Source organism: Nicotiana tomentosiformis, chromosome 8 (genome assembly GCF_000390325.3).
Source record: "Nicotiana tomentosiformis chromosome 8, ASM39032v3, whole genome shotgun sequence".
NCBI classification, from domain to species: Eukaryota; Viridiplantae; Streptophyta; class Magnoliopsida; order Solanales; family Solanaceae; genus Nicotiana; species Nicotiana tomentosiformis.
Window position 1 is genome coordinate 5,072,725 of NC_090819.1, and position 26,504 is coordinate 5,099,228.

The 26,504-nt window shown below is 35.7% G+C and overlaps 3 protein-coding genes across 3 annotated transcripts; 2 read left to right on the plus strand and 1 right to left on the minus strand.

The window, feature by feature from the left end:
* Positions 1-3,065: 3,065 nt before the first annotated feature.
* On the minus strand, positions 3,066-3,554 carry LOC138897011 (uncharacterized). Its single transcript, XM_070182962.1, has 2 exons — positions 3,279-3,554; positions 3,066-3,221 (listed from the first exon to the last, which is right to left on the minus strand). The coding sequence occupies exons 1-2, from the start codon at positions 3,552-3,554 to the stop codon at positions 3,066-3,068; spliced, it is 432 nt and encodes a 143-aa protein (XP_070039063.1).
* A 5,764-nt stretch (positions 3,555-9,318) lies between these two features.
* On the plus strand, positions 9,319-13,165 carry LOC104114876 (protein DETOXIFICATION 18-like). Its single transcript, XM_009625414.3, has 7 exons — positions 9,319-9,846; positions 10,446-10,990; positions 11,420-11,506; positions 11,602-11,658; positions 12,264-12,502; positions 12,589-12,707; positions 12,950-13,165. The coding sequence occupies exons 1-7, from the start codon at positions 9,550-9,552 to the stop codon at positions 13,079-13,081; spliced, it is 1,476 nt and encodes a 491-aa protein (XP_009623709.1). The 5' UTR covers positions 9,319-9,549; the 3' UTR covers positions 13,082-13,165.
* A 5,070-nt stretch (positions 13,166-18,235) lies between these two features.
* LOC104114877 (protein DETOXIFICATION 18-like) lies at positions 18,236-23,892 on the plus strand. Its single transcript, XM_009625416.4, has 7 exons — positions 18,236-18,675; positions 21,178-21,725; positions 22,231-22,317; positions 22,425-22,481; positions 22,770-23,008; positions 23,154-23,272; positions 23,598-23,892. Exons 1-7 carry the CDS (start codon positions 18,379-18,381, stop codon positions 23,727-23,729), a joined length of 1,479 nt encoding a protein of 492 aa, XP_009623711.1. The 5' UTR covers positions 18,236-18,378; the 3' UTR covers positions 23,730-23,892.
* Positions 23,893-26,504: the final 2,612 nt, after the last annotated feature.

Consider the following 26,504-nt stretch of genomic DNA (forward strand, 5'->3'; position numbering starts at 1 on the left):
CTTGTAACTGTTCCATCTTCGTCAAGTTTGTTTCTGAAGACCTATTTTGTGCCATTTACTAATATGTCATTGGGTCTTAGTACCAGATGCCAAACTTGACTTCTCTCAGATTGGTTGAGTTCATCTTGCATTACATTCACCCAGTCTGTATCCTGCAAAGCCTCGGCAATATTCTTAGGTTCAATAGGAGATAAGAAAGCATCAAAAGCACAAAGATTCTTCAAAGAGGATCTGGTTTTGACCAGAGGTTGGATCAGTGATTATGTTCTCAATGGGATGAGAACTTTGATACTTGTAAGGTTTCACAACCAGCTGGTTTCCCCTAAATGTTCCTTCAATATTTTGTTTTTGAGGAACAAGTTCATAGACAGGTTCCCTCGAGGTTTAAGGATCAGTTCCTCTTTGTTCAGTTCTACTTGTTAGGTTGCCCTAGGTGGAAGGACCTGTTCCTTCCTCTGGTGCAGCTTCAGTCTAGGCTGTGGTTTCATTTGAGTTTCTTAACAGTCTGATTGCTTCATCATCTTGTTCCTGCCTCTCAGAAAATGTTAGTTTCATCAAAAAACACATGTCCACTTTCTTCAACACACATGGTTCTTTTGTTATAAATCTTATAAGCTTTACTATGTGAAGAATATCCCAAAAATACTCCCTCATCACTTATGGGATCAAACTTACCTAGAGAGTTTTTACCATTATTGTGCACAAAGCACTTGCATCCAAATTCCCTAAGATGGATATATTTGGTTTTCTCCCTTTAAGTAACTCATAGGGAGTCTTCTCAACAAGAGGTCTAGTCATGCACCTATTTATAACGTAGCATGCAGTGTTCACAGCTTCTGTCTAGAAGCTATGGGGCAATTTACTAGCAAGAAGCATAGTCCTAGCCATTTCTTTCAATGTCCTATTCTTTCTTTCAACTACTCCATTTTGTTATGGAGTCCTAGGAGCAGAAAAGTTATGATCTATGCCATGCACATCACAAAATTCAGCAAATTTACCATTTTTAAATTCAGTATCATGATCAGACCTAATTGATACAAGTTGATTACCTAGTTGTTTATGAGTTTTTCTAACAAAAGAAGTGAACATGTCAAACACTTCATCTTTAGATGTTAAAAACAATGTCCAAGTAAACCTAGAGTAATCATCAAAAAGCACCATAACATATCTCTTACCCCCTTTGCTCAATGTTCTCATTGGTCCACAAAGATCCATATGGATCAGTTCCATCGTCCGGGTAGTGCTTACCATTTTCTTGCTTTTGAAAGAGGATCTTACCTTGCACAAGCCTCACAAACTTTATCTTCTTTGAACTTAATGTTAGGCAGCCCTATCACTAAGTCCTTGGATGTCCAAGTATCGTGTACCAAAGGAGGGGATCATTATCCAACACACTTAAGCAAGTGAGTTCATTATCTGAAACTGAAACTGTGGACAGATCCATAACATATATTTTGTTCACTCTATTTCCCTGCAAAACTATCTTGTCAGTGGTAAGATTAATCACAAAATATTTTATAGAGGTGAAGGCTACCATGTTACCTCTATCACACAATTATAATACACTTATTAGACTGTACTTCAGTCCATCTATTAAGTAGACATTCTCAATAGAGTGAGAATCAGTCTTACCTACCTTTCCAACCTCAATGATCTCACCTTTCTTTCTATTTCCAAAGGAGACATTACTTTTTTTAAGATCCTCAAAAGAAAGGAACTCGTTCTTGCTTCCTATCATGTACTTTGAACAGCCATTATCCATGCACCATATCTGGATGCGCCCCTTTACTTGGACCTGCAAAAGGAAATCAGTGGTTAGTCTTAGGAACCCAAACTAGTTTGGGTCTTTTTCTATAGGCAAAAGGATAAATCAAATTCTTTTTAGCCCAACTAGGCAGCCTATTTTTTCCAGGAACAAACTTTTTGTTCTTTTGATCTGCCTTCTCTTTTGCAGTGCATTCACTCTTATAGTGATCAGTGTTACCACAGTGTGTGCAAATTTTGTTCTCAGGGAGTGTGAAGTACTTACTTTTGGGATCCCACTTAGGTGCAGAGTTCCCAAAGCCAAGTCATCTTCTATTGCTACTATGATGTTCTTGTAGCAATGAAAGTGCATCGAAGGACCTGTTCTATTTACAGGTTCTGTCTAGCTCATGCTTTACCTTGTTCAGATCCTCCTTTAGGACTATTACCTGTCCATCCCTCTTATAAAACTCACCTTTCATTTTTCCTATATTTTCCTCTAAAGTGAGTTGTGTGTGATCAGCTGTCTTTTTACCTGTTTCTAATTTCAATTTTAGATTTTCAGATCTAAGTTCTAGGACAATTATGTCGAGTGCATGAACCTGGTTCTTCAACACAGTATTTTCACTTTCAGTTTCACAAGCCCTATGTTCTAGGTTTTTGCACTTAGCTTTCAAAATCACACATTCTTTTGACAGCTGCTCCTTTTCATTATTCACATCCTCAAATTCATCAATTAGCTCTAGTAGTAACTTAGATAACCTTTCTTTAGACAAAAATTTAATCTTATCTTTGAGATGAAAGACACTTATCTCAGTTTCTTCATCTGATTCTCCAATGGCCATAAGTGCCCATTCATCATCATCATCTGATCTTTCATCTGAGCTTTCTCCCCAAGCAGCGATCATAGCCTTGGTTGATCCTTTGTTGTTGCTTTTCTTGGGTTGAATATGTTCCTTCTTCCTGTTCCTTCGTTCAGCTCTTTCCTTCTTTCATTCAATTTCCCAAAAAGGACAATTTTTGATGTGGTGATCCATCTTTCCACACTTGTAGCAGCCATCATTGGTTTGCTTCTCAAGAGTTTTTTCCTTGCTGTAGCTTCCACTTCTTGAAGAACCATTTCCTCTCCTCAGGTACTTCTTGAAGTCTTTGGTGGTCATAGCCATTTCATCATCTTCCAAATTAGAACCTTCAGTGATTCTGAATGCCAAGTTCCTTTCCTTCTTAGGTACATCCATTTTTATGGTTTGTCTCCTAAATTCATAGGCAGTGAGATTCCCAATCAATTTATCTAGTGGGAGAGTGGCAATGTTCTTTGACTCCTAGATGGCAGTGATCTTGCTTTCCCAAGTGATTGGCAAGACCCTAGTAAGTATCTTCTCAACCCTCTCTTCTTCAGGGATAATCCTTCCAAGAGATTTTAGTTCATTTGTCAATGCAGTGAACCTTGTGTACATCTCCTGAATGGTTTCCCCATCCTTTATAAATAAGTTCTCATACTAAGAATACAGTAGAGTTCCTCTAGATCTCTTTACCTGAGTCATTCCTTCACGGGCCACTTGCAGTGTGTCCCAGATTTGCTTAACAGTGGAATAATCTTGGATTCTGTTGTACTCATCTGGACCAAGCCCACAAACAAGCCATTTCTTGGCTTTAGCATCATTCTCCCACTTCTTCAAGTCCTCAGCATTGCAATCCACTCTTGTTTTTGGCGCATCTACTCCTTCAGTATTTTTCTTCAAGGTTGCCAGTGGACCATCAGTGACAATGTCCCATAGCTCATAGTCTTTTCCTTGAATGTGATCTCTCATTTTGTTCTTCCACCAAGAGTAGTACTAGCCATTAAAGAGTGGTGGCCTAGCAGTGGATTGCCCTTCCCAATTTCCAGGTGGTGCACTCATCTTGATCTTCTCCTAAGGTTTTAGCCTCTTCAAGGATAACCTGCTCTGATACCAATTGATGTTTTATACTTCTATACCACATAAGAGGGGGGTGATTTGTGAGGTGTCCAATTTTTCGCGTTCACATATTATAGAAGGACCTGGTTCTTCTATGTGTTCCTTATACTATTATTGCGGAATAATAAATACGGCAAGTAAAGAACACAAGTATTTTTATGTGAAAAACACCCGGCTCAAAAGGTGAAAAAACCACGACTTACTACCTAGTAAACATTTTCCCAACACTTCACTAAATCACTAAGCCAAAAACAGCATTTACAAAACTCTTTGTAAACGTAAGGATTACCCCTAACCATATGTGGCAACCACCCTCAGACTGTTGCGACAATTTCAAGTTAACTCTAACTTGAATACTACACTCAAAGTACCTAGTATAATTGCTTCTAGATAAAGCTAAAAGGTACAACTCAAAAGCCCTACTACAATGAAACTAGAATAAAAGACAGACACTTGGAACTGGTTCTTCTATCTGGTTCATGTAGCTTCAGGTTCGCACACTTGAATCACACAGGAATTTCTTGCAATATGCCTTGCTATTGTGCTTTCAGCTCTTGTTTAACTTCAGTGTTTGTGTGTGCCTATAACATGAGAACATCCTACAATATATAGAGTTAGTAGAATAAGAAATAACTAGAAGTCTATTGCTTTACTCTTCCTTGGTGGAAGAGTTCTAGTTATGTTCAACTTCTAACTCCTCTCTTAACTAGGATAGAATTATCTTCGAGTAAGGAGTCCTTATTCTTATGTAACGACCCGACCGGTCCTTTTGAGTATTACAACCTTGCTTCCCTCTTTACTGTCCAAATATTACTTTACATCTGTTGTGTGAATTGCCGGGGTAATAATTGGTTCGAGTCCGGTTAGATTTTGGAATGAATTGAAATACTTAGTTCCAAGGGTTAAAGCTTAAGTTAAAATAGTAATCAGATGTCGACTTATGTATAAACGGCCTCGAAATTTAATTCTGATAATTCCAATAGCTCAGTATGGTGATTTTGGACTTAGAAGCGTGTCCAAAAAATTATTTGGAGGTCCGTAGTGGAATTTGGAGTGAATTGCCGAAAGTTGAATTTTTGGAAAGTTTGACCGGGGAGTTGACTTTTTGATATCGGGGTCGGAATCCATTTCTGGAAATTTGAATATGTCCGTAATGTGAAATGTGACTTGTGTGCAAAATTTGAGATCAATCGGACGTGATTTGATGTGTTTCGACGTAAGTTATAGAATTTGAAGTTTCAAGGTTCAATGATTTCGGATTGAGGAGTAATTTGTCGTTTCGATGTCATTAGGTGTGATTTGAGGCCTCGAGTAGGTCCGTGTTATGTTATGGGACTTTTTGATATAATTGGTTGAGGTCCCTGGGGCCTCGGGTGAGTTTCGGACGGTTAACGGATCAAATTTGGACTTAAGGAAATGCTGGAACTGCTGCCTACTGGTGTGATCGCACCTGCGAAGATTTTGATCGCAGGTGCGAAGCCGCATGTGCGTGAAATAAGCCGTAGAAGCGGCCAAGAGTGGGACTGGGCAGTGCTCGCAGGTGCGAGGAATTTGCCGCATCTGCGAGGCCGCAGGTGCGAAGGGGAATGCGCATCTGCGAAGCCCGCAGATGCGAGAATATCGCCGCAGATGCGAGTTTTAAGAGGGCAGGCTATTTTCCGCAGGCGCGCATTCTTGTCCGCAAATGCAGATGCGCAGGTTGCAGTCCAGGCACCATAGGTACGGAAATGCCTGGGCAGTGTTTAAAAATGAGGGTTCCGAGAATTTTTCTCATTTTGGACATTTTGGAGCTCGGTTTGGGCGATTTTGGAGAGGAAAATTTTCACACAACTTGGGGTAAGTGTTCTTAACTCCCTTGTGATTATATTCCATGAATTCATCTTCATTTTTGGTGTAAGATTTTTGAATCTTCAAGAGAAATAGAAGGAAATTTCTATAATGTCACAAAACAAACTTTTCAAGTTTGAATACCGATTTGGAGTCGGATTTGAGTGAAATTAGTATGGTTGAACTTGTAATTAGATGGGTTATCATATTTTGTGAGTTTCATCAGATTTCGAGACGTGGGCCCCACAGGTGATCTTTGGGGCATAATTTCGGATTTTGTGAAAATATTAGTATTTTGATATGGAATTAATTCCTATAAATTTTGTGGGCTGAATCAAATTAATTATGACTAGATTCGAGCCGTTTGGAAGTTGATACGCACATAATGGGATTTCTGGAGCATTATTTAGCTTGCTCGATATTGGATTCAGCTTGTTCGAGGTAAGTAACTCTTCTAATATTGGAGTTGAGGGTATGAACCCTAAATATATGAATTTTGTGAATTGTTGGGAGGTGACGCATATGCTAGGTGACGGACGTATGGGCGTGCACTATAGAAATTATGACATAATTATTTCTGTGAAATTTTATAGTTAAATAATCTTGGCATTTTCCATGCGGTTTTATTTGTCAAAGAAATTGAGCTGAAAAGCATATTAAAAATCATGTTGAGGCTATGTGCCAGTATTATTGGGATCCACAGAGGTCATATTGCTATAAATTATTGTGTTAAATTAAAAATTCATACTCAGTCATATTCATTTCATTGCATATCATAACTCAGTTTTATGACTCTATTTTGATGCATATAAATATTTTGGGCCGAATGCCCTGTTTTACTAAAATGCCCGAGTGGCTTGATTTGTGAGGATGAGTGTGGATCGGGGCTGCCCACCTACAGCATACTTTATGACTGAGTGAGGCCGAGGGCTTGATTTGGTTATCGGGTTCCGAAGTGCGAGCCCGGATTTGACTTTTTGGTTGATTTTGGGCTATTGATTCAAGATTTGACCTTTATCATCTGGAATTGTTTCCCTTAGTATTATTTGATGTTCTTGAGTTATTTTTTTGCTAGTTTTGAGTCGTTTGGAGGTCGGTACGCTTGGGATGGCATTTTTGGAGCATCGTTTGGCTTGCTCGGTAATAGATTTTTCTTGTTCGATGTAAGTAACACTTCTAAACTTGGTGCTAAGGGTATGAACCCTTGAATATACGTGATATATGTTTGGTGTTGAGGTGATGTACATGCTAGGTGACAGGCGTGTGGGCGTGCACCATGTGAATTGTGACTTGGTTATTTATGTGGTACTGTGTAGTTACCTAATCTTATTTGTATCTATAAAATTTTTACGTGCTAGAGTAATTGAGTTGTGATCCATATTAGAAACCATGTCTAGGCTATATGCTTATCCTGTTGGGACTCATTGAGGTCATTTTTGTTGTCGAGTTATTTGCTTACATTGGAATTACATACCCAGTCATACGCATTCATTTGCATATCATATCTCAGTATTTGTTACCATTTATTGATATATCACATCATCATTTTGGGGCTAATTTTTATGACATTGTGAGCCCGAGAGACTAGAGAGATTGATGACTGAGTTAGGCCGAGGGCCTGATTGTGAGTGACATCTATGGATCGGGCTACACGCCGCAGCAGGCTTTATTAATTCATGCTAGGATTTGACTTATTATAGCGTTTAGTCTGGATCTGCCCCTCCGGAGTCTGCACACCCACAATGAGCGCAGTTACTATTGATTCAATGCATTTGGGGTAGATCTACCCTGAATTTATTTGCATTTGGGCTGGATCTACCCTAGATTTATTTGCATTTGGGCTGGATCTGCCCTGATTTATTTGCATTTGGGATGGATCTGCCCTGGATCTATTTGCATTTGGGATGGATCTGCCCTGGGTTAGATCTGACATGTACAGTACTGAGTGCGATTGCTGAGTGACTGTGAGGATTGAGTTTGGGAGGACTGAGTGCATTGATACTCCGAGAGTATGCACATGGCTTTATCATCGCATTGTATTACAGTTGGCATGCATACTTGACATACACGCATAGAGATGCATTTACTCATGTTGTACGGTATAGTGACACTCATGACATTCACATGCACATTGACATATAGGTATAGAGATGTACTTTCCTCATGCCATCTGATAATGAGACTTCTTAACTGTTGTTGAAAGTTTTTGGAAAAAATCACAGTTTTACAAACTTACTCATATTTTGGTGATTTCGATAAAAGATTTGGGTTTTCACTGATATACTTGAAAAGCATGCCTATTTTCCGGAACTGTGAACGAGCTGAGCATTATATCTCTGAGTTACTTCTTTTATCACTTTTATTATGTTGTTGTGCACTATTGTCGGCTATTAGTGTTGGACTCCGACCTTTGTTCCAGCTCGTCACTACTTTCAACCTAAGGTTAGGTTTGTTACTTATTGAGTACATGGGGTCGGTTGTACTCATACTACACTTCTACACCTTGCATGCAAATGTTGGATGTTGATGTCACTGTGTATGGCGGGAATTCCGGTCATAGCTGCCTCTTTATCTTGGTAGCTTTAGAATTTTAAATCCGTTCATGTATATTTCCAATAGATGATGTATTTATTTCATACCAGCTTTGTAAACTCTAAATCTTAGAAGCTCATGATTTGTACTACCAGTCCTTGGGAAATGTATAAAAATTCAGTTATTCTATCATTTATTTGTCTCAATAAATCTCATTAAATTGGATAGTTGTTAATTGTCTTACCTTTAGGTTCCATCACGACTAGTTGAATTTTGGATCGTGATAGTCTGTTATGTCTTACCGTAAATATTAACCCCTTTATCCCTTTTTTAGTTGTCGAGTTTTTCTTTTAGAGTGTCAATTTGACTAATTTTTGGAGCTATATTAAATTAAATTAACTCAATATTTTAAAATTATAATTTGGATACTCAAAACTATAGAAAAACTATTACAAATTATATTTTTTCTCATGTCAATATAAATAAAAATAATACGTTTTAAAATATTGTCAAATGTTACATAATTTGAATAGTGAAACATGACAACTAAAATGAGTCGGATGGAGTAATTTGGCAGAATCGACAAACGCTTAAACTTGCCAGCATATTTCATTTAAACTCTCGAATTAAAGCTTGTTCGAATTGAGCAGCTGTACAGATAATAAAATGTTCCCAATAGACACTTGATGTCCTTTTTTTTTCTTCTTGAAAGATTTTGTGAAAATGGCTCTTCATTTTCTTCTTTTAAACAGAGAAGATCTTTTCTTTAATGGAGCAGATCTTGTTTTAAATTAATTGTGTTCATTTTTAGGGTCTTGTTTTTTGTTTGTAATAGGCTTATATATATAAGTAAAGGAGATGATATATTTTAAGTGGTTAACTTATCCACGTAATAAGCGCGTGAGAACACACGCAAAATCTTTTCAAAAGTTCGAGTCTCGAAAGTATTTAATAGGAATACTTTATCATGACATTGGGTGCTCAATTGGAATAAGCCTTAATTCGACTGCCTAAATAAAATATATCGATAAATTTAAGGGGTTGTCGCATTTATTCCGCCGAGTAAATTTTACATGCATAGGCATAATTACCAAATCTAAAATGGGATGAACTTCACATATATAGCTAGTATTGAGGTTGGTCTAAACGATATAAACGGCCACTTGTCCTTATCCAGATGCAAGATCCACAATCTTTGCCTCTTCAAGTGAATCTTGTTAATTAAACACTACTTCTTCTCACATACTATTTTTCTTTCTCACATACTATCTGTAGATTACTTCTTTCTTTCTGTCTTAGAACTAAAAGAGTTAGAGTTAGCTTCCCTATTTTAGTTTCTTAAGTCCTCAAAATCATTCTCATTTTCCTCCAATATATACTTTTGTTGAGCTTTAAGACAACGGTATAGTATAAGAAATTAAAACATAGGAAAAACAGTCATTTGGCACGTAATTAAAATACCGAATGCACATACTAAGAAGCAAAAACAATGGCTATAGATAACTCCTCAAATGTGAGAAGTCCTGAGTTACCGCCGCCAGTATTATCTGGCGGCGAAGAAATGGTGGCGGCCGCGCCAACAAAACAGAGGTGGTGGAATAAGATAATAGATGTAAAGGAAGCGAAGAATCAGATATTGTTTTCGTTACCTATGATTGTTGTGAATGGTAGCATTTATTTTATCAACCTTGTGTCTGTTATGTTTGCTGGACATCTTGGTAAACTTGAACTTGCTGCCTCAAATCTTGGTAATTCTTGGGCTATGGTCTCTGGTTTCTCTTTCATGGTATGTATGGAATTTCCTCCTAATAAGACTTATAACTTCCATAGTTACAGCTTGTTTGGATGGTTGTTACCTGTGTATTGTATACTGTATCGTATTGTTACTTTAAATACAATGTTTGTTTTTTATTATTACTTAAATTTTATTGTATCGTCTCGTTAATTCCGTCGTTGCGTAACGACGAAAAGTACCACTTTATGGAATGACCGATTTGGTGTGGTCGCGTCGTTATCTTATTTTTTTTCCTCTCATCTTGCCCTTCCTTATTATTAAATAATATTTTATCCTTTACTCTACCTTTTTATATAATAATTTGACCTCGTACCTTACTTTTTCTTTAAAATATTGCAAGTTTATTTTTTATATTATTGGTGCATGACATAATGAAACTACGGCAAACAATACAATCTATTCAAATATTGTATACATCAAAATGATACGGTATAATACTATACTATACTATAATACTATACTATACTATACATTATGAAATGATACATAGCAACCATCCAAACAAGTTGTTACTAGTATGTGCTGATTACTTGCTAAACGTGTTTTTATGCTGGAAAAAAATATTCTAAACTTGTTAACTAACAATCTAGGTTGGACTAAGTGGTGCACTTGAGACATTATGCGGCCAAGGGTTCGGAGCAGGAATGTACAGAATGTTGGGAATACATCTGCAGACATCATGCATCATATCGTTCTTCTTTTCAATAGTGATTGCTGTTATCTGGTGGTATTCTGATATGATTCTTATTTTACTTCGTCAAGATCCTGAGATAGCTAAAGAAGCAGGGGTGTTCTTGAAATTTCTCATGCCTGGATTATTTGCATATGGTGTTTTGCAAAATATTGTGAGATTTCTTCAAACACAGTTAATTATCCTACCTCTCGTCGTGTGTTCAGTGGGATCTTTAGTTATCCACATTGGTATTGCCTATGCCTTGGTTCATTGGACTGGTCTTGCTTTTAAAGGAGCATCATTAGCAGCTTCCATTTCGATCTGGATTGCAGTCCTCATGTTAGGTCTGTACGTGTTTTTCTCGAGTAGATTCAACCATATTTGGGACGGTTTCTCATTAGAGCCATTTCGTCATATCTTTACGAACTTGAAATTGGCGTTGCCCTCTGCTGCCATGGTCTGGTGAGTAACTTCATATTCTGGGGCGGATAATATAGGCTCGTTAAAGGGGGAAACGCTCCTTATTAGGGCTTTTCCATTTCCAGGCTCGAATTTTTATAATACTTTTCAAGATTTTCACAAATATATTTGTAGTATATATAAGAAAAAAATGGTGGATTCAATTGAACTTATATTCAAAACTATAGGTCTGCCCCTTCTCATATTCTGGGACGGACACCGTAGGGTTCGTTAAAGGGAGAAACGCTCCTTAGTAGGGCTTCTCCATTTCCAGACTCGAATCTTTATAACACTTTTCAAGATTTTTCACAAATATATTTGTAGTATAAGCAAAAAAAAAAATGGTGGATTAAATTGAACCTATATTCAAAACTATAGGTCTGCCCCTGCTTATATTTCTAACCGTAATTTCCAATTTTGATGTATACACAGTTTGGAGTACTGGGCTTTTGAGCTTCTTGTGTTATTGGCTGGTTTGATGAAAAATTCAGAAACAACTACTTCTGTAGTTGCAATGAGGTAATTAAGCTTCTTTGCTTTAAATTATCACATTTTCACATTCTTGAAAGCTAAATCATAGTCTAATTGACATTCTTTTGGTTGTGATTTCTCAGTGTAAATACCGAAACCATCGCCTACATGATATCTTATGGTCTGAGTGCAGCTGCAAGGTAAATAACTAGTACTATGATTTATGAGTTTAACTAGTATGAATGAAGGGGAACCTTGGTGTAACTGGTAAAGTTGTTGCCATGTGACCAGGAGGTCAGGGGTTCAAGTCGTGAAAACAATCTCTCGTAGAAATGTAGGGTAAGGCTGCGTACAATAGACTCTTGTGGTCCGACCCTTCCTGGACCTCGCGCATACTGGGAGCTAAGTACATCGGGCTGCCCTGGTATAACTGGTAAAGTTGTTGCCATGTGACCAGGAGGTCACGGGTTCGAGCGTGAAAATAACCTTTTGTAGAAATGTAGTGTAAAGCAGCGTACAATAGACCCTTGCGATCTAGCATTTCTCGAACCCCGCGCATAGCGGGAGTTTAGTGCACCGGATTGCCTTTTTTTTAATATTACATAAGAAATAATCACAGGTAATTTGTCTGTGATTTGTTAGATCAGTTACAAAAACGATAAGCGTGACTTGCTACAACATGTTAACATGCATATATAATGTAACAATTATATACACTACCCGTAAATGTATATAAGTTAAATCTTCCTTTTGTTATCCCTCAATTATGATGCTAAATTAATGTGTATTTAAAATATATATGCAGCACTAGAGTTGCAAACGAGTTAGGAGCTGGAAATCCTGACAAAGCAAAACATGCTATGGCTGTTACACTCAAGTTATCTATTATTCTTGCTCTTATAGTTGATTTAGCTCTATTTTTTGGTCATAATGCCTGGGCTGGCCTCTTCAGTGATAGCGCGGAGATAATTAGTAAATTTGCCTCCATGACGCCTCTCTTGTTAATATCCTTTGTATTCGATTTCTTTCAAGGAATTTTATCAGGTTAGATTTTAATTTCTATAATAATATTCATGATATCCGACGAATTTAGGATTTAAACCTTATAAAATTATAATTGAATTGATCAGGGGTTGCTAGGGGATGCGGATGGCAACGTTGGGCTATGTGCATCAACTTCGCAACATTCTATGCCATCGGCATGCCAATAGCAGTCGTCCTTGCTTTCAAGTACAAACTACAGGGTCAGGTAATTCAAGTGCAACCATGCTTTATTTGTGGACTCACGTATCTAGAGACGGATTCAGAATTTAAACGTGATGAATACGGGCTTCATCCATACTCATATCATATTGTTTTTCCGCAAACTTTTTGTTGTTTTGATATACTGCCATTTATGGATTTTAATATATTTAATGGTAACAAATATAGAATTGAGGTATAGTTAATTGATTAAAGTGTTTTTTTTTTATGAAAAAATATATGATGCAGGGTTTATGGGTGGGCTTGATTTGTGGTCTAGCTTGCCAAGCTTCTGGCTTGTTTCTATTGACATTGTTGATCAGATGGAAAAAAGTAGAGGGCCCAACACAAAGCAATAGAGAAATTGAACCTCAAGCTTAAGCATGGTCATTTATGAGACCCTTTGTGTACTGAAACTCTTTAATTTCCTGTCTTAATTTAACGTCTTTCATTCAACAACAAAAATATTGTCTTTATATTTGCCTTTTATTTTTCTTAAGAGATTGTTTTCACGTCTCGATTTATGACTTAGGAGTTAACGGAAGAGCAACTCTACTGTTGCTTCAAAACACATCTTAAGAAAAATTATTTAACTCTCCAATTAGGAACAGTAATGTTATATAATGGCGGATGTTGCCTCAGCGCAACGGGTCCAATCATCATATTCAATCATGAAAAACTTTTTTCAATAAGAGAAAAATTATAATAAAGTAATATTACTGTAATAAGGAATTCGACATTTGATAGCTCGAGTAAAATAATTAAGAGACTACTATAAACCTAAAGAGAAGCCCTATCTTTTAATTTGCACACTTTATTATAACAACGATCACGCTTTCTATTGTTTCTCACATACTATTTTCCTTCTAAAAGCATCAGTGAATTACTCACAAATTTTGCTTTCTCGTAGACTACCGTGTTTTGATATATTCTATTTATGTTATTTACCGTAAATATTATTTCTATAGGCATCTTATTACTGAATCTAGAACGGGATGGACTTCATGACTATTTACTATCATTAAAGTTGGTTTAAAATAAAAATGAACGGACTAACATAAAATTATAGATAATTTTCACCTCTTCGTATACACATGTTATGATCCAATCTTTGCCTCTACACGTGACTCTGATCGAGTGTTTAGACCAAATCATGTTAATATACAATAATCAACAACATATGATATGCATTTATTAATTTCATATAAACACCCAAGTGAATAAACTTTTACCCTACTCAGGCGCTAGTTCAAAAATTTCTCCTCTCCCTCCTCCTTTTCCTGCCTCCCAAGTCCTCAAAATCTGTCATTTTCGATTATTTCACTAATTATTAATATTCCAGATACGTCATGGTATAAGATTATTTGAACTACAAAATCAAACTGGATCATAGAGCAAGATTTAATTTTTAAGTAATAATCAACAAATTAGATTTTATTATCAACAGATTTTTATGTGGGGGGGGCATGCTTTTGCTAATTTTTATTATGTAAAGAGTAACAAAGCCATTGGCACGCTATAATTAGCGAATGTGAAAGAAGCATGAGGATCACATGAATTGCTATTACACAACTACCTCTTTGTCTTTCTCTTTGTGGTTGGTAGATCTAATGAAAAGAAAAAACGTGTAAGAAATACGTCAAGTCACCTTTTGTTATTTAGGCTTGAAATAAACGAGGTACATTTATTTTGCAAAGCCAAATTGTTAATTTACTCCCAAATTGGATAACAATTAAATTTGTACGCGATTTAAAGGATACGTAATTTAATTCAATACGGATAATTAAGAATAATAGATAAATAAATTAAAGATAAAATAAACGATCAAACCATTCGCAATGTTAAGACCAGGACTGATCTTAGATTGAATAGTGAGTTCATCCTCGATCGGACCCTCGGTTCCAGCCCAGTCACGAATAAGGAACATAACAAGTGAATAATGTCGTTAACAGTAGTAAAAGTAAACTTTTTATTGCCTTGAATTGTGTGTTACAATGTATCACACTAAGAAAAACTTCTCATTTATATAGTAGAAGAATTTCAGTCCTAGTATAAGTCTAGAAATGATAAAAATCTTCTTTTTCAAGTAATTGTTGATCCATAATCGATGTCAAGCGAGATTCGCATCGTGGTATCCGATTGAGGACGAGTATTACGGCCTTCAATCCGTCTTGCATAACCGTTCACCGTATCTCCCGAGGTCTAGAACTTATACTTGGTCTGGGGGCGTCGCTTTGCCATGTCCGATATCGGATATCTCGTTCACTCTCCTTGAGTCTCGATACGAGGGGTCTCTGACCTCGATTACAATCTTGTGGATCCGTGCTCCCCTTAGTTATCTCATCGAGTAGGGGTAGACATTGCCCATGATTTTACCCGTACACACAAATTAGATGAATCAACCTAACATTTATTGGGATTTTAATCAAGTCTATGTAGTAATATGTAAGTTGGCCTCAGCCCCAACCAATAAATTAATCTAAAAAGGTGCTTATTCAACCGCTTAAACTAAAAATAGCGAATGTATAATATATGCATAATTCATATATAATATGTGTATACTACTACTACAATAACAACAACAATAATAACAACAACAACAACAACAACAATAACAAACTTAGTGTGTGATCCCACAAATAGGGTTTTAGGAGGGTGGGGTGTATGCATATAGGGTTTTAGGAGTGTGAGGTGTACGCAGATAGGATTTTAGGAGGGTGGGGTATACCTTATGTGAGGTAGAGAGGTTATTTCCGATAAATCCTCGACTCAATATGTGTATCCATGTAAAATATGTGCATATCAACTAGAAATGATAAACAGTATATTTAACTGGCTATTCACGTAAATATCCCCGAGATATTCAATTGACATTTGACCAAGTGTAATTGAGTCTATGTTTCTTAGAGCCCATTTAGATTGGCTTAAAAAGTAACTTTTAAGCATAAGTGCTTAAAGGCGCTTTTTAAGTGTTGAGCTTGCTTTATAAATAAGCAGTTAAGTGTTTCGATAAAAGTGCTGAATCTGAAAAAAAAATTATTGAAGTGTTTGGTAAATAAGTGTTGGTAAGCACTTGTTTATGTTAAAATGACTGAAATATCATTAAAGTTGTTAACACTACAAAAAAAATGATTACGATAATATTTTATTCTAAATTAATACACATACAAAAAAAAATTATAATTTAGTTCACTTTCAATATAAACTGATTGCCTAAATATAAATTATTTATTTAAATAACATGCAATAATCTATTATTTCACCAAAAAATATTTTTTTTCCGCTCATAGCTTCAAATTCTAGGTTAACATGTAGACTCATTGAAAATTTTGATTTAGAATATAGTTTCACCAATTTAAAAATGAAGGATTCAGCAGCAATTTTTTTAAAATGTTATGGAACCAAAAAAGAAGCTAAAAGAAAACAATGTATTCAAAATATTAGAATATACCAAATATTTACAAAGCTACCGTTGGCTTTACGTTTACAACTTCAAAGAAATTGATAAAATTTTGGGGAATGACAGCAGAAAGCTTGAAAACGACTATTAGATGATACAGGATTTAATTAGTAAGGGAAAGATAGTTTTGGGTTTAGAAAAAGTGAAAGGAATAATAAGGTAAATTACTTGGTCAAACATAAGGGACTTATAAGCCAAAAAGCCCCTAACTTATTGCTTTTGGCTTGTTTTGAGTGTTTTAGCTTAAAAGTATTTGGCTTAAAGCATTTTTATAATTTATCCAAACACGCAAATAAGCCCAAAAATATTTTTAAGCTGGTTTGGTGAGCTTTTAAGTCAATTCAAACACCCTCTTAATTGGAATAGGACCTATAATTTATATTTTACCCAATATTCATAAGTGCCAACATTTTATCTGAGAGCAAGTGTTAACATCAGGGGCGGATTTAGGGGGGCGAAAGGGGGTTCACCCGAACCCCTTTTGCCGAAAAATTACACCGTATATATATATATATATATATATATATATATATATATATATATATATATATAAGGCAAAATTTATTTTTTACCTTTATGTATTAAGTTTTGAATCCCCTTGACACAGCCCAAAAGTGATGCTTAGTGGTCAATGGGGTTCAAACCCATTGTAAGGTCATAGATTCAATTCTCACTAGCTACAATTTTTTTAACTTTTTTCTTTTTGAACCCCATTCGTGAAGATCCTACCTCCGCCACTGGTTAACATGAGTAAAGAAAATATACTTTATTTTGAATTATATTGTGCCTATGTTTTTTTTTGCGTCGAGGATCTTCGAAAACGTCATTTTTACCTTCACACAAGTAAGGATAAGGTCTCCGTATATATTATAATTCCTAGAACCCTCTTATGATATTACATTAGAATTATTGTTATTGTAGTACTTTTACTTAAGAATTGAAGAATAAAAACGAAGTACTCTTGACTCTTCTCTGATTTCATTTACTAGTAAGTTAGGTAGCGAACTCGAAAAGTGTTTGGGATAGCTTTCTAGAAATATTTTTTTGGGAAAAATCTTTAAAAGCTTTTTAGAAATTAACTTTTGCCTTGATAACTTTTTTCCAATAATATATACAATCTTAAAAGTGTATATTTCTTCACGTGGCTTTAGCATATTTCCCTTTCTGTCATTTCATCAATTATATTCAATGAATTGGCCTTCTCGTACGTCTAACTTTCTTTCTTTACGTAACAGAAGTCTGGCATAGTAAATGCACGTCTTTAACGACTCGACAACTTGTCTCATTAGAGAATTCATTAATATTGGTAAACTAAGAAGCAAACAAGACCTGTGTTAGACGCATGTGGTTGTCATTATTCTATCGCCTCTTTTTCAATCTCTTTGTGCCAGAGTCTCTCGTAAACAGTCTTTTTATCCGAAGTCTTCGGGGAAAGGGTAAAATCTACGTACACATTATCCTCCTCAAACCTCACACGTATAATTATATTGAGTTGTTATTATTGTTGTAAGAAGCAAACAAGAAAAACATGTGGGCAAGTTATACATTTAATAATAATTATATCAACTAGTCAAATATATATATATAAAAAATATACACTAATTATGTATAAAATATAATATACAAAAAATATATAATTTGCCGACTATTATTTTTAAAAGATGCTATATAGTGTATTCTTCCAAAAATAATTGTTTCCTCTTGTTTAAGAACCAATGACATTATATTCTTATTAGTTCATTTAAAAGAAAATGATATCATTCTAAGTTAGGCAACTACTTAATTTACACTTCTCATTTTATTTTTAATACACGTTATACAAATATTATGATAACGCTACAAGTTTTAAAAGTACGTACTACTCCCTTCGACTCCCTTCGTCTCAATTTACGTGGCACTATTCGAACTTTGAGACCCAAATCAAATTTTTATGCACTATTTTTATGTGTCTTTTGAATTATTAATTATTGAGACATATAGTACTTTTTTAACGTAATTTCCAAATTTGTAAACTGTTCTAAAAAGATTTCAACATATTATATCGAACTCAAGATCAAAATTAAGAAATTTGAATATTGAAATCCAAACAGTGCCATGTAAGGGATAATAAGTTTGCGGTTGGTAGATAATAAGTTTTTCCTTATATTTCGTGCCCAAGAGGGAAGTAACAGGAGATCAAAGTAGAGTGAGAGAGAGTGAAAGCACAGGTAGCAAAGATATGACAATGAACAACTCATCAAGTAGTCTTAAAAGTCCCCTTTTGCCGCCAGCATTATCCGGCGAAGGACGGGCGGCGGCGGCGGCAGCAGCAACAAACAGGTGGTGGAATAAAGTAATTGACATGGAAGAAGCAAAGAATCAGATATTGTTTTCGTTACCAATGATCGTTGTGACGAGTAGTTTCTACTTCATCAACCTTGTATCTGTCATGTTTGCTGGACATCTTGGTAAACTTGAACTTGCTGCTTCAAATCTTGGTAATTCTTGGGCTGTGGTCTCTGGTCTTGCTTTTATGGTATGCATCTTTCTTCCTAAATGATACGTTCATACTTATATTGTTACTGATACTGGTGATCAGTAGTAACGAAGTCAGAAATTTCGCTAAGGGTGTTCAAGATTTAATATATATATATATATCAAATAATCAAATCTATTACTGTAGTTTCATTGCTATTACATTTAGCTATATATATGTTAAAATGGGTTGAATCAATAAATGGTTGGATCGTAATCCGCCCAAATTTTGCTCCAGAAAAAATGAGCTTATGCTTTGAAAGTTGGTTTGAAACGAGCTATTCGTTCGTATTGTTAAGGTGGTTATTGTTAAGGTGGTTTAGACCTTGTATGAGTTCATCTAAATTCAGTAATTTTGGTTTAGACTTCGTATGTGTGTTACAAACTCCACTAAGTAAGTACAAAAAATAAACGAACTCAGTATATTAGAGGAGATGTGGTAGTATTTCGAATCCGAATCGTTTGGTATATTCCGGCCATCTCCTGCTACTTGAATTCTTGCCCACTTGAGATGATTTTTGAGTTCTGTCTCTTCTTTCATATATTTCTACCCACCACAAAGGTCTTATATTTCTTTGAAAATGTTCTGTGACCACAGATGTAGGGGGACTCCCATGGCTCTGATCCAAGTACTTTTGACAGATATGGAGTTGGAAAGACAACCGGTGATGGGGTTCCACCATTCGAGATAAAGCTTGAATTTCTTCCACCTCCATTCTCCTTGGAGAATCTGCTCAGCCATGTTTCTGTTGGGGAACTCAAACATAAAAAGATTCTCAGCCATCTCATACATGTTCACTCCAAATGTTGTTTTCCACGTTATACATCCCCATCTTCGAATTTATGATAGTGTAGGTCTCTAAGTTGTTTCCTTCCCAAAGTACCCAATGATACATCTTATCAGAAGTCCATTGTACTTCATCCCATTTGACTCCAGGATCATGATGCCTCATTTATTAGTGCTAGCAACTGCTTCATGAAAGATGTTTGATTGCCATTTACTCTCTTGTACTGCTTTGGCATAAGGGTAATTTGCTTCAGAAAGTCTGGGTGGCCCTGTGAAATTGAGTTGGGAGGAGTATTTAATAAACCTTTCTATCTTAAAAGCAACGTCTCTTCATCCTCCATTCAAAGCAAGTTCAGGGATTATAATGACCTCACGATTGTCTCTTTTCAAAGACAATATACTCATGTATCTCCCATGGTCATTGTACTTCCTAATACAAAAATATTCAGTTAGTTTGTCCTTATTCTTTCATCTCCGTACCACATTCTTCTGGTCATTAGAAGCTTCTTTGAGCACATTACAGACCCATTCCATAGTCTTTTTGCTTAGCGTGGAGCGTCTCATCATATTGCGACTTCTCTCCACCCAATCGAACCATGTATCACTGTTGGAGGTCCATCTGGTGATTTCAAAAGATTTGAAACCAATAAAATAAATTATGTTTTCCCCCATAAGAAATAACTTTTGTTTAAGAGAGTTTAAAGGAAAGGATAGTATCTCAATAATCACAGTGGAAGGAAAAATATATTTTCCGGTACTGAACGACGTCGGATTCTACAGTACTCAAATGACGGAAAACACTGTTCACACCGAAAAATATAAAAGTGGTCAGAATTTGATTTTAATTGGATGGGTAGGCTCGGATTTGCGAGGAGAAGAGGTTGTTCTGAAGAAATATTCCCAAAACGACGCCGGTTCTGCAGTACTCAAATGCCGGAAAACACTGTTCACACCGAAAAATTTAAAAGTGGTCGGAATTTGATTTTAATTGGATGGATAGGCTCAGATTTGCGAGGAGAAGAGGTTGTTCTGAAGAAATATTCCCAAATTCTAGCCGGAAACAGTGTCACACACCGGCGCGTGGACCGCTGGAAAACTCCTTCCGGTAGCGCGTGAGGGTGCGTGGATCCTTTTCTGCCGAAGATGGTTTTTGAGGGTTGTTCGCGAAGGGGCTATCTCTGTTATAAATGAAGAAAAGAAGGGTTAGAAAAAGAAGAAGAGATTGGGTGGGAGGAAAGACTCCATTTTTTTAAAACTGCTATTTTTTTATATAGAAAGTATAATCTTCTACATATAGTAGTATAATTTTCGACGAGGGTGTTCAAATGACCACTCTTATCTTCATTGTATGTGGTTACGTCGTTGTTGCTGCTATGAGTTCATCTGAATACAGTAGTTTTGGTTTAAACCTTGTGTGTCTGTTAAAAACCCCACTAAGTACAAAAATAAACTTAGTAAATTAGAGGAGATGTGGTAGTATTCCTAATCAGAACTCATAAAGTCCAAATAATGGATTCGCCTATGAGTCTATGGTGTTTTCTTTGGCATTTGATTTTTTCTTTGCGTCCATCTTTTGCACACTAATTTGTTTATCAAGTGATGTTTAAAAGAGACGATCAAAGAAAGTCCAAGTTTGAGATTCAACTTTTTCATTTTGCCCTATGCTTCAAATTTGAATGAAACAAGTTTTAATCTTGTTAATGTACAATAATCTAGGTTGGTCTAAGTGGTGCCCTTGAGACACTATGCGGCCAAGGATATGGCGCAAAAATGTACAGGATGCTAGGGATACATCTGCAGACATCATGTATCATATCATTCTTATTTTCAATAGTGATTGCCGTTATCTGGTGGTATTCTGATATGATACTGATTTTACTTCATCAAGATCCCGACATAGCAAAAGAAGCAGGGGTGTTCTTGAAATTTCTTATACCTGGATTGTTTGCATACGGTTTCTTGCAAAACATTATGAGATTTCTTCAGGCTCAGTCGATTATCATACCTCTTGTCGCGTGCTCAGTTGGAACTTTAGTTATCCACATTGGCATTGCCTACACTTTAGTTCATTGGACATGTCTTGGTTTCAAGGGAGCATCATTAGCAGCTTCCATTTCAATCTGGATTGCAGTTCTTATGTTAGGTCTATACGTACTTTTCTCCGAAAAATTCAGCCATATCTGGGAGTATGGTTTCTCATTCGAGCCATTTCATCAAATCTTTACAAACTTGAAGTTGGCTTTGCCCTCTGCTGCTATGGTCTGGTGAGTATCATGTTTGTTAATTTGGTTATTCTAGTAAAAGAAAATATTGTCATTTAAGCCGTAACATAATTCCCAATGAGTTTAACTATTGTACGCTCATAGTATAGAGAATTTTTACACTATCAGGTAATTTAATTAGAAGTTAATAACAGGTAACTTTCTGTAGTAAGATTGGATATTGGTAACATGGTAAGTGACTTACACGGGGAAAGTGCATAGATAGTCATTCTCATAGATGTTATTTAGAGATTAGCTAGTAGTTATTTTGTCCTAAAATTTTAAACTAAAATTCTGGACAATTTAGGACATTTTTGTCCCGAAAAATTAAACTGAAAAACTGAAATTGAGGATGCACCGGCTAATTCTTAAATAGCAGTCCTTTAGAGTGGCTACCTGGTGTCGTTTCCACCTTTAACAGATGGTAAAACTATAATGATAGGGTGAAATTCTTTGACACTGTTGTGTAAATAAGGAGTAAATCTTTTCCAATTTGATGTGTACACAGTTTGGAGTACTGGGCTTTTGAGCTTCTTGTGTTATTGGCTGGTTTGATGAAAAACTCAGAAACAACTACTTCTGTTATTGCAATGAGGTAATTAAAGCTTCTTTGCTTTAAACCATTATAGTATTTTATATTACTTAAGGTTAAATTTTAATTAGTCTAGCTGATACCAATTGTTTTGGGTTGTAACTTTCCAGTGTAAACACTGAAGCCATTGCCTACATGATGTCTTATGGTCTGAGTGCAGCTGCAAGGTAATTTATATATTTGTCCTCGTTGGTCAACTGAACACCCTTCGTCGAAAAACTATAATGTGTATATAAGGTAAAATATCACTTCTTATTGATTAAAAAAAAATAGACTCTGAACACCCTTACATAGTTCACTAACAAAGAGTGTTCAAAATTTGAATACCCTTATCGAATTTCCTTACTTTACCACTTCGTGCAGTCAATAATAGTGTAAAAATTCTTTGACTACTCATTTTTGAGTTATCCCTTGTTTGTTACTAATACCAAATGTGTATCCAAATATATTTGCAGCACTAGGGTGGCAAATGAATTAGGAGCTGGAAATCCACACAAAGCTAAACATGCTATGGCTGTTACACTCCAGCTATCTATTATTCTTGCTCTTATAGTTGATTTGGCTCTATTTTTTGGTCATAATGTCTGGGCTGGCCTCTTCAGTGATAGCGCGGAGATAATTAACAAATTTGCCTCCATGACGCCTCTACTGTTAATATCCTTTGTATTCGATTTCTTTCAAGGAATTTTATCAGGTCAGATTATTAGACACATATATACATAACTTATCATATATTATACATTTACCGGCTATTTTTAGTTTAAGCGGTTGGGTGTGCGACTATTTGTGTTAATTCTTCTTCAAAATAACCTTACTAAAAGTGTAATTAAATTGATCAGGAGTGGCTAGGGGATGTGGGTGGCAACATTTGGCTATGTGCATCAACTTGGCAACATTCTATGTCATTGGCATGCCAATAGCAGGTCTCCTTGCTTTCAAGTTTAAACTACAAGCTCAGGTAATTCAAGTGCACAGCATGCTCGGTTTTCTCTCGTATTCAAATAGACGGATCTTTGATTTAAACTCTTTTTTAAATACTAAATTCATTTTATATTTTAAAATTAGGAGTTAAAAAACTAATATTCGTCAAAACTTTTAGTGATTATTTAACATTTATGCCTATGCTACGTGTCAAAGGTCAATAATGTGTTGAACGCAATTGAACGTTGGCTTCATCCGGTGGCTTTAATATATTGTTTTTGGATTTTAATATATTAAATAGCGATTAATCTAGATATAATTGACGTATAGTTAATTGATTAAAATGTTATTTTTTGATGCAGGGTTTGTGGATGGGCTTGATATGTGGTCTAGCTAGCCAAGCTTGTGGCTTATTGCTGCTGACATTGTTTACTAAATGGGGAAAAGTAGAGGGCTCAACAAAAAGCAATAGAGAAAGTGAACTTCTAGCTTAAGATTGAGTTCATGAGAATTGATTTTTTTTGTAAAATTTATATTAGTTGAGTGATCGTGTGAGAAATTAATTCGACAATAACTTGCGTATTGGCCACTGGCGTGCTTGTTTGTTATTAATGATTGAGGGCTTATTGCATATGCCTTAAATTCTGAACTCTTTAATTTTTATCTCATAATTTTAAATATGTAATTTTAGTGCTAAAAATTTTGAAAGTTAAACTTATCAAATTAAAATTTAGAATTCGTCTCTAATCGATGTCTTACAACGAGATAGGAGTGTTAACTTTATCTGCACTGAATTCTAATACCTGCTATACGAAAACCTGATTGCCAAACTGTCTGATTTGGTCTTTCCTTATACAAATCCACATCTAACCTAACAAAATTTATGCAAATTTATCATCAAGGATCACTTAAGTATTCATTCTTCACTGAGGATGACAGCTACTTTTGGGTGATTTGCACAAATAACACACTTCGGTGCCACTTTTAATTTTTTGATCTCGCGCCCCATGGGTAAAACTTCAATTTTAACAAGTATTGTCTTTCGCTTGACTTATGTGCAACACTCTTTTGACTTTTAACCTTAAACATTTTCAATATTGGCTACTTTTTATAGGGAAAAATAAAAAATGGTCATATTTATAATTGGTAACTTAAAAATAGTCACAGTTCCAAAAGTAATCAAAATTTAGCCACTTTTCATGTAAAGACAAAATATGAACAAAAACACACTTCAAAATCCAGAAATATTCCACCATAATATGCTGGAGTTCGATTTTTTTACCTATGAGCTTCCAGCATAATATATTAGAATTTTATAATGTGCTAGAATTCTATCATAATATGCTAGAAGTTTATATGCAGAAGCTCCATAATCCCGCATATTATGCTGAAACTTTTTGTGTACTGGAGTTCCAACATAATATGATGGAAGTTTATACGTATGAGCTCCATAATCCAGCATATTATGCTAGAACTTTTCGTATTTTAGCAAAATAGTGGCTATTTTTCAATAACTTCGTAAACGCTGACTATTTTTCAACGGAAAAATGACATTGTATAGCCGCTATAAAAATAATAGCTGAAAAATGTATAAAATTTGTATATTTTTTATTTTTATACATTTTGTATGTTATATACAAAAATTATATAAATTTATACACTTTTTCGGCTACCAGATATAAATAGCTTCTGACGCGGACTAAAAGTGATAATACACCATTTTTTAATTACTAATCCTAAAATTTGCTAGCTCGTGCTATTTTTACTTTTTTATACCATCACTTATAGTACTGCCAACTGGGCTAGCCACAGGAAACCCAAAATTTAGGGGTGGATTTACTCAAATGACCCTTTTTGGGCTATCGTTTTATTTTGGCCAAATAAGTGTACGGCCCCTTAAACTTGGCTCCAATTTACATTTTGACACCTTAACTTAGCTCTTTTCCTATTGAACACTTTAACTGTACTTTGGACTATACCATTTAAACACAATGCATGACCGGGCTGTAAAAACTTAAGCGCGTGTTTTTAAACGCTTTCCACGTGAAATAACATACCAATAATAGTCTGACATGTGCTTATTTATCCAGGTCGGATAAAAAACTCCATTTTTACCTTACCCACATACCTCACCTCACTTAATCGATCTTCCACCCAAAATCCCCTTTCTTTAGCCTAATAAACCCTAATAAACTACATTGAGACCGATTCCCGATGGAATCTTCATCGATTTTGAGTTAGATTCAACTGTCCGTCAACTATTTGGCCATTATACACGGGTAATCGTTTGCTTCTTTTGACCGTGGTGGTGAATGGAGTTGGTCGTAACTGGAGCTGGTCGTGACTGAAGTTTTGAGGATCTAGACATGTCTGCAAACGAATATATTCTTGTCGATTTTCACCATGGTAGACATATTGTCAAGGATCCTGTCCCGAGATATGTAGGAAAGAGGGGTGAGGATGGTCACATGATAGACAAGAACCACTCTTCTCTTTTTGAGCTTCTGTCCTACACAGAAGATATGGATTATGCTGAGGTAGAGGGTTTTTATTTAATTAATCCTAAATCTAATGACTTTGTCTTGATTGAAAATGATGAACAACTGTATAATATAGTTTGTCACCTTAATCATCTTGATCATTTAGATTTATATATTAAGCATGCAGTTAATGAGCCTGTGTTGCTTGATGAGACTGTCCCATGTGGCCTTTTATGTGGGCCAGAAGTTGTTGAACCAAGTAAAAATATATTAAATAAAGAGGCTAGGGCAACATCTACTGTTCCAGAGGATATAAATGTCCAAGAAAGTGATGCAGATAACACATCTGTGTCTGAGGAAAATCTAGCTGATGTTTGGGTAGACCAAAGAGATGTAGGAGAAAAGCCAAGGATGAACCAAGAAAAAAGCATGGTAAACTATCAAAGAAAGGGGTAAAGATGACTTGTTCAAACTCCCAACAAACAGGACACAACAAATCTGGATGCAGGAAAGGGGTAAGTTCTGATAATTGTAATTCTGTCTTTTACATTCTTTTTTTGCAATTCTGATATTCTTTTCTTTTACTTCTGTCAACATGTTCCAAGAAGTGCTACTCAACAAAGTCAAAATATGTCACCACCTCCACCAAGATCATCTCAGGAAATGCCATCTCAACAAAGCAATACATCCTCTATATGTGAGGATACAAGTGTTATCAAAAGACAAAGCAACAACCAATTAACTGGGCTTGGTAAAGGAAGAGGAAGAGGCCATGGACTAGGTAGGGGA